The sequence below is a fragment of the Sinocyclocheilus anshuiensis genome, unplaced genomic scaffold (genome assembly GCF_001515605.1).
Source record: "Sinocyclocheilus anshuiensis isolate Anshui unplaced genomic scaffold, SAMN03320099.WGS_v1.1 scaffold108, whole genome shotgun sequence".
Classification (NCBI taxonomy): Eukaryota; Metazoa; Chordata; class Actinopteri; order Cypriniformes; family Cyprinidae; genus Sinocyclocheilus; species Sinocyclocheilus anshuiensis.
In genome coordinates, this window is record NW_015554071.1 from 421,152 (window position 1) to 430,152 (window position 9,001).

General features: G+C 35.8%; 1 protein-coding gene across 2 annotated transcripts in view; it reads right to left on the reverse strand.

The window, feature by feature from the left end:
- The window catches only part of LOC107668707 (regulating synaptic membrane exocytosis protein 2-like), a 162,303-nt gene that overhangs the window by 47,300 nt on the left and 106,002 nt on the right, over positions 1 to 9,001 (reverse strand). Inside the window, exons 23-28 of one of the 2 annotated variants that reach the window (XM_016460673.1) lie at positions 6,684 to 6,779; positions 3,503 to 3,562; positions 3,252 to 3,326; positions 2,934 to 2,978; positions 1,696 to 1,752; positions 1,150 to 1,335 (exon numbers count right to left, since the gene is read on the reverse strand). In XM_016460673.1, the coding sequence (XP_016316159.1) occupies positions 1,150 to 1,335; positions 1,696 to 1,752; positions 2,934 to 2,978; positions 3,252 to 3,326; positions 3,503 to 3,562; positions 6,684 to 6,779 (519 nt within the window). Of the gene's footprint in view, positions 1 to 1,149; positions 1,336 to 1,695; positions 1,753 to 2,933; positions 2,982 to 3,251; positions 3,327 to 3,502; positions 3,563 to 6,683; positions 6,780 to 9,001 lie in introns of both variants that reach the window. The other variant, XM_016460674.1, reaches the window with a different exon arrangement.

A 9,001-nucleotide genomic window follows, 5' to 3' on the forward strand; every position in this document is an offset into this window, starting at 1 on the left:
TATATTTTAAAGTATATTAAAATAGAAAACGGTTATTTTAAATTGCAATAATATTTCACAAAATTACAGTTTTTTGTATTTTCGATCAAATAAATGCAGCCTTGATGTGCATAAGAAACGTCTTTAAAAAACATAAAAAATCTTACTCATCCCAAACCTGTGAATGGCACTGTACATAAATTGTAAAGTTTTACTAGTGTAAAACTATTTTTAAATACATATACATAACATATATGTATATATATATATATATATATATATATATATAAACTGAATTACAGTAATATATATATATATATACAAACTGAATTACAGTAATATAAAGTTTTTTTGGTTTTTTTTGTAGTAAAATATGACCTAGCATGTTCTTGACAGCATTATTTTGTCAGAAAAAAATATCTGACCATAAAAGAGCATGCATTTAATAAATATGTCACGGTCATGTGCATTTTAGCCACGTAAACATACAAATACATCCGTGTAAAATGCACATCAACTCCACAGTAAACACAATGATCTTTAAAGCACCTTTTGAGCTCAGTGTCACATCAGCTTTCAGTACATGTGGCTCACATCTCTAAATCAACTGTGGCACATCCAAAAGCTACCGCATCAGTGACAGTTCATGCGCAAATCTAACACATTCATGTCATTTCCTAGTGACTTATGACGTGCGGGGCAAATCGTAAGTCAAAAGGTGTTATGGCGTCTCAAAAGGTGTGATGGAATCAGCATCAGGAGAGGTGCTTGTGGCGGCTAAAGCTGCAAGGAAAGTGAAAAGGCCTGAATGCATGATCACACGGCACGCATAACAGCCCATAACTCAAAGCGTAAACTGTTAAACAACAAATAAAGAATGTTAGTAACACACACACACAAAAATAAGTCAAAACAAAACTGTACGATGCCAGGTACACACCATTATATCTCAAGAGGATATAACAGGTGTGTCTATAATCCAAATGAAAAGGCGTTAGTAGTAACCATCATCATTACTCTCTACTCTACAAATGAAGGTAAAATCATAAACAGCATCGTTACACAGGGTTAAAATAAGAGGAAGTGGAGAGAGGGGCATTCCAGGTGACAGGAAGCAGAAGGCATGGGTTCGTTTAGCGCTTTAGTGCTTGTTGTGATGGGTCGGGTCACCTCGTTAAGGCAGGAGAGGGAGGGGCGGATCTCCCTGACGGTAAGGACGGCATGGATCTCATGTAGCCGGAGTCGGGCCGCTCGGACGAGCGGGAGCGCGTATAGACCGGTCGCTCCATCATGGGCCGCTGGTCAGCTGACCTGGACCTGTAATGCTCATGCCTGTCCACCATGCTGCGGCTATACCTGCAGAACGTTAGTCAAAAAGCCACGCTCAGCCGAGCCCCAGTGCATCATGGGATCACAGGGTGTCTCAGCTGTGAAATGTCGTGGCTTGGCTAATAATTAGCACACCAAACAAAAGTGGATTTGAGTTTCAGCATTGGCTGCTCAGGGAAGGGAGATTTACCAAACTGAAACAACCAAAAATAAGTGTAAACCAACAAATTGACATGAAACAAACAAACAGAAGCTTCTGGAAGCTGCTGCAAAGAAAACAAGTCAACACATTTCATACTAACACAACTATAAGCCCCGTGACTACAGTCTACTCTACTCCTATAAACTCTATCTATGGGAGTGCTTGCACAAATTCTGCTGTATTACCTCAGATCTTCCTCATAGTGTTCATGGTTAGCTGGGAACTCTGGGATATTGTCCTCTCTATGGATGTGCGTAAGAGAAGAACATAAAATGCTAATTTAGAGGCTCTTATAACTGTCAGTAGTTGCTAAACAGCCTTATTATACAATTTACCCTTGTGAAAAAGTATTGCATGTGCACTTGTTGTGTACCTCAAGTCTTAAAGGTATACTTCTAAAAACTACTTGCAGATAATATAATATTAATGAAATGAAAGGTCACTTAAGTGTACTTAAATAGAGACACATTTATGACCAGTGCTGGGGAAAGTTACATTTAAAAGTAATGCATTACAATATTGCGTTACTCCATAAAAAAACTTACGTTACTTATTTGTAAAGGTAACTCAGATATTTTGTTGTAAATTTAAAAGTAATGTGTTACTAACTAGTAGAAAAAAGTAATCTGATTAGTAACTTGCCTTACCCCAACACTGTTCGTGACGATGATTCTTAACACACTTAAGTAGACTTTTAAAAAGTGCACTTTGTAATAATGTCAAATTAGAAGTTTTACTTTAAAATAGATTTAAAATAATTGTTTTAATAATCTTTTCTCATGTTTTAAATGTAATAAATTGCACCTCTATCTAATTACAAATATATTTAAATAAAATACATACAAGTTTTAATAGTGACATTAAATTTTAGTAGTTATACTTTAACCATATTTCAAAGTCAGAAGTAATTATGAAATTACATATAAAGAGGTACTTAAGTCCTACTTAAATAGGTAAAAAGCACTCTGAAGCTCAACTAATTGTATTTAATATAAATTTAAACTATAATATGTTTTCATTTAATTGCAATTAACATGAAAACAATGCATTCAGTTCACACTTAAGTATTTTTTGTAAAGTACAATTATTTGTAATAAGTCATTTTTCACAAGGGTATACTGATAAAATACAGTATAGTGTACTGTTCGAAGTGAGATTCAGTTACTAGTTCAAAGTTACTAACTAAAACTAAATATAATTACATTCTAAAAACTAGCTACCGTACTAAGATTCTAAAATGTTTCAGCTATGCTACTGTGAGTGCTAGTGACGTTTATGAAATCTTCTATTATATAAGACGCCATTTTCAAGAATATCGAGAACATTAAACACTTCTGTAAAAATGTAAAGGTCACAGGAAAACTACAGCATCTAAATCCAACTTGAGTCTGCACTGAAACTACTGCATTTATTGTAATTATACCTTTCTGCATCTGTAGAAGCCTCAATTTCTATCCTGGGGCACGTCCTACTGAATAAACCACCTCAGTGTGTTAGTGCCACACTTAGTACATGATATTAAGCATGTATTTGCTTAAAAAGGTATAAACAGGTCAGTAAAGTAAATAAATAAAATAAACTGGAGCCTTGGATCCATTACTGCCATCCATTACTAGACAAAGCCTCAGTGGGAACATAAATGTGGCATCTGTTCCAGGCAGTTGATAACAGATGAGAAAAGAAAGAGCGAGGGTTTGTGATGTTTGTGATGTGGGTGTTTATATCTCTTCAGAAGTCTTACCTGTAGTCTCCACCGTTTCCATTCATGACATGATTGGGCCATGGAGTAGATACATGATTGGGCCCATTGTAATATCTTTAAATGGAGGATGAGGATTGATAGATTGGAATGAAGAAAGGAAAGTATGATTAGAACGAGCAACACCTGAATCAGGGCAAGGGGTGAGGGTTAAGCCCGTAACTAGTATAAAGCAGTCCTATTATGGATGCATGAACAGAATGCATGTCTCAACTAAAGTATCCGGATTTTACCTCTCAGGAGATTCATACGAGTCACTGTAGGCAGACATTTGTCTATCTCTCCTCATCCTCCTGAACACAAAATAACACACAATCAGATCCTATGTGCCAAACATAATTCGACCTGCCAAAAATGAAGTCCAGCGCAGCCCTAAGGTGCTGTGGATTCACATTTCCTCATTCATTAATTCATTCATTCATTCATTCTCATGATATGGTTTGATATATCACTTGATAGTTTTCCAAGATAATGGGACATTAAGACACCGGGACATTTACGGGTCACACTTTTGTTTGGGGACCAAATCTCACTATTACCTAACTATTAACTTTTGCCTCAATATACTCCTAATTACTGCTTATTAATAGTTAGTAAGATAGTTATTAAGTGTATGTATGCGGTTGGATTAAAGGATCTAAAATATGGTCATGCAGAATAATGGTGTGCGCACATCAAAAGCAAAGCGAATATTTGCATCGCGTTACTCGCTCTAGATTACTTGTGGGATGTTTTTCATGTTACTCGCGCGAATAAAAACAAAAAAACAATAAAAACTGTTTTCTGATAAAAACCAGATGTGTCATTAAGCTTTCTCTGATTGGCTTGCGTGATGCAAATTTTCCGCTCGAGTGCAAGGAAGACGTGATTGAGGCGAATATCCCAATTTGCGTCATTCACGTCACCCGGCGCAAATTCGCATCTATTCACGTCTTTGCATTGACTTTGCATGTAATCTACTCGCGCAAATAATTTGATTCGCGTTTGGTGTGCACAAAACATAAGGCATTAATATGTGATTTATAGCTACTAATAAACAGCCAATATGCTACACTCTTAAAAATAAAGGTGCTTCAAAAGGTTCTTCAAGCGATGCCATAGAAGAACCATTTTTGGGTCCACAAAGAACCATTCAGTCAAAGGTTCTTTAAAGAACCATCTCTTGCTTACCTTTTTATAATCTGAAGAACCTTCTTTCGCCACAAAGAACATTTTGTGAAACAGAAAGGTTCTTCAGATGTTAAAGGTCCTTTATGGAACCATTTAGACAAAAAGGTTCTTCTATGGCATCGTGAAGCACCTTTATTTTTAAGAGTGTAGTTATATGCATGCTAATAAGCAACTAGTTAACAGTAAAAACTGGTCTCTAAACTAAAGTGTTACCCATTTATGCATTTGGTAGACACTTTTATCCAAAGTGACTTGCATTGTATTCAATGAAAACATTTTATTGCTTCATGCATTCCCTGGGAATCAAACCCATGACCTTGGTGTTGCTAGTGCCATGCTCTACTGTTGGAGCTACAGGAAATCTCTCAGTAAATCTACGATTTTCAAGAAATAAAAGACTACACCGGCCCTTCTAAGCTAAATAGAAATTTTATTTGGATTGACTGTTTACATGAAGGCTTTTCAATCCGACTGAAGCATTAATCTGATTACTAAAAATATCTTGAGCTGTGCTTCATACATCACCACACTTTTGACAATGGACCTTTGTGCCTGCAAAATGTTGCTATGTGACCACACCCATTATCAATATCACATGAAAATGGTACAAAAATTATATGTGAATCTATTGCACCTCAGGGCCTCTGTAACCAAAGCTGGCTAGATCGACAATATCTGCGTCTCCACTGAGCCTACAAATATATCCTGAATAGATGAAATTCCACATTTCTAAATAATACATTTATATATAAGCATGGTCAACATCCACTGTAGCTTGCAGTTTTTTGACTGGCAGTTCTGTCATAGAGTGACGCTAGCGAGTGCTCAGTCATCAAAACAGCTCCAGCCTTCCAGAGAGCAGCGCTGAGGATACAATTCATTACGCCACGGCGGGAAGGATGGAGTGGGAGCTGTTAAGGACACATTGCACACATTTCCTTTGGGAAATATTGCTGGCGTACTTAGTGGCGTAGTTGGCAAAGTTGCAATCTGAACCCTATCATGTACGCTATGCTCCAGAGAGGAGCCGAAACGACTTCTGCATAAAGCTTTCTCAATGGGTGGAAGAATGATGCTACAGCCAAAGCGTTTTTTAAACCTTTACCACATTTCTCTAAGAAAATGATATTTGATGATATCTTCTTCTTTTACACCCACTGGAAAGTTTCCTAAAATGGATTCTAATCTACACTTTGTAAATCTGGTGACATAAACGTAGGGCTGCACGATGAATTGCATTTTAATCATGATCACGATTTCCACCTCTTTTGATTTAAAGGGATAGTTCACCCAAAAAAATGACACTTCTGTCATCATTTACTCACCCTCAAGCTGTAACAAACATGTATGAGTTTCTTTTATTTTATATTATGCTGTATTTTGAAGAATGCTAGAAACCAAACAGTTGCTGGTAGCCATTGACTTCCATAGTTGGCCTAATGGTTAGAGAGTCGGACTCGTAACCCAAAGGTTGCGGGTCACTTTCAACTGTTTGATTACACACATTCTTCAAAATATGCTCTTTTATGTTCCACAGAAGAAAGAAATTCATACAGGTTTGGAACAAAGTGAGGGTGAGTCAAAATCGTAATTTTTGGGCAAACTATCCCCCTAGGATAATCATCGGTGGTTAATTAACCTGAAAACAATTCATTTTAATTCAGCATCTTGCATGGTAACAAGATTCCACAAGCTTTCATTGTCATGGTTGCCAGATTTCAAGTGTTTAAATCCGCCAATCAGAGCTTTTTTCTTAAATCCATACATTTTCATATCAGTGGTTTACTTAATCTGTCCAACCTGGCAACCATGCCCACGTGCTCTTTCTACATTACAGAAAAAGCGCTGATGAGCTGGAAACACCAGCAAACACGTAAGCTGGAGTTTAGCTATCTCTACTGAGATTTTCTGCTCAAATAAAACTGTAATACAGGAACTCTGCTTTCTTTTACACAGTCACTTGTGCTGTTTGCAGTGAGCAAAAACCGTGAGCAAAGCATGCAAGTTGAAATTCTCTTGATTTGTGCTTAAATGAAAGTGCAATGATTCTGATGAAATGACAGTATTTCATGGCTATATTTAAGCAAATTCATGATTAACCATTTAACCAGGTATCGTGCAGCCCTACATACTGCAGATGTAAAATAATGAGAGGCGCCACTAGCTGTTCTAGTCCAAACTACTACCCACAGCACTAAATATGGAGCATCGTGAGATCGAGAGTGAACCGCTGTGGTTTACTACCTGTCCATGCTATTGTAAGCCACGTCTGAGTATGCACGGGCCATCCTAGTGGAGCGCAGTAACCTGACCGCGTCCTCCCGATAGAGGGGGTACATACTATGAGTCAGAACAGAAACGAGAGTGAGGTGGTTAGAATTGGGTGGGGCAAGTGGGCGTTTTCTGGGTGTTAAGGGGGCGGAGCTTTTCTACCCTCTTTTTTTTAGCACTTCCTAAAAAGGCACAGGTGAAGATCGCGCAAAGCACAAATGCGGAAATCAAGTAACCTTAGGCAAAGAGAACTAGGAGATATGCGAAGCTATCAAAACTATCATTTATGTTGCAGCACACACCAGCAGCAATAAAGATTTGTTCATCCCACAGAAGTGCAGATGTAGTGCTTTTCCTGTGGTTAGAATTAAAAATGTGCAAGTGCAACTATTTGTGTACATTACTATTACGCACTAGATCGTACTAGCAAGTGCACAAAATTACTGTGCTTTTTTAAAGGAATTCACTAAACAGTTTTCCCTTTTTTGTGAGTAGTCAAATATATATATATATATATATATACAGTGGGTACGGAAAGTATTCAGACCCCCTTAAATTTTTCACTCTTTGTTAGAATACTTAGGACCATGTGATATTTCAGTTTTTCTTTTTTAATAAATCTGCAAAAATGTCAACGATTCTGTGTTTTTCTGTCAATATGGGGTGCTGTGTGTACATTAATGAGGAAAAAAAATTAACTTAAATGATTTTAGCAAATGGCTGCAATATAACAAAGAGTGAAAAATTGAAGGGGGTCTGAATACTTTCCGTACCCACTGTATATATTATATATAGGGTACAACGGGGCTAAAGGCACACCCTAAGAAAAAATGTGCTTTTCACTGCACCCAAAGTGTATGATTGCAGAAAAAATATATACCTTTGTATTGAACATTTATGGAGCAACAGATTTTGCGTGAAAATAAATCATACAAGTCGTTTATTTTGTTTAAAAATTTTATAAATTTATGAGGTGGCAAGGGGGACCTTTTACCCCACACATGGGGTAAAATGCTCACCAGCATGGGGTAAAAGGCACACAGTATTGATACAAATACTTTTTTTGTTTAATAATGTTAATTGACGTTAATTCATTCAAAACAATCACTTTAGCAAAGTTTGTACTATTTTCTGCTTATTTTGATAAATAAATGAATTATTTTTTGTTCAATAAATATACTGTCTTTAAAATGTTAATATAAAACATTTTAAAATACAGAAACAAAATCATTTAAAAAAAGTAAAGGTTCTTAAATTTAATATAGAATTCATATAGAAAATTTAATATAGATTTACAGTAGTAACAACAAATTATTTTATTATATGATATGATTAATATCATGTTTTTAAATATGATGGCTTCATTCCAAACATGGTGATTATCTTAGATGGACACCAACATAATATATGATATTTACCATCTGAATCTAACCATGTCAACAAATGAAAAAGTCAGCCATTTATTAATTATCACGTTAATTACTGTGCGCCTTTAGCCCCAACAGCAGGGGTGCTTTTTACCCCAAATACCATACTTTTACATATTCTTTCGTTATTTAAAAACTGTTGCTTTAATTATCTTAAACAAAACTGAAAATCATAAAGAAGACCTTTGTCTCAAAATATATGCATTAATTTGAGCGATTCTCATTTGCTACTTAAATCTACAACATTTTAAAAAACATAAAATATTAGATCAAGTAAGCACAGAATCAACTTTGCGCTGCTGCGCGCGATCGCGGCAAAGATCAGACAAATATACACGTGCATCTTGAAAAGCGGATGTTTTGGAAAGTGCTACTCCAAATTTTTCTGCCATCTAGTGGTTTAGATGAAAATAATATCAAAGGCGCATTTAGCCCCGTTGTACCCTATATATTAGACATTCAGTGAATCCCCTTGCCAGTTTTAATACAAGCTTTTCTCTTTGACCACAGAATAGATAATAACAATCAGCATATTAGTATGATTTCTGAAGGATCATGTGACACTGAAGACTGAAGTAATGATGCTGAAAATTCAGCTTTGATCACAGCAATAAATTACATTTTAAAATATATTACAATAGAAAATGCTTATTTTAAATTTAAATCATATTTCACAATATTAGTGTTTTTACTGTATTTTAAATGTCAATTAATTTTAAATGAGATGAAATACCACAAAACAAAACAAAATCACATTTAAAATAATACATTTGCAATATGAACAGATGTGACATTTATGTTATATAACAAATGTTTAAAGGGGTCATATGATGCGATTTCAAGTTTTCCTTTCTCTTTGGAGTG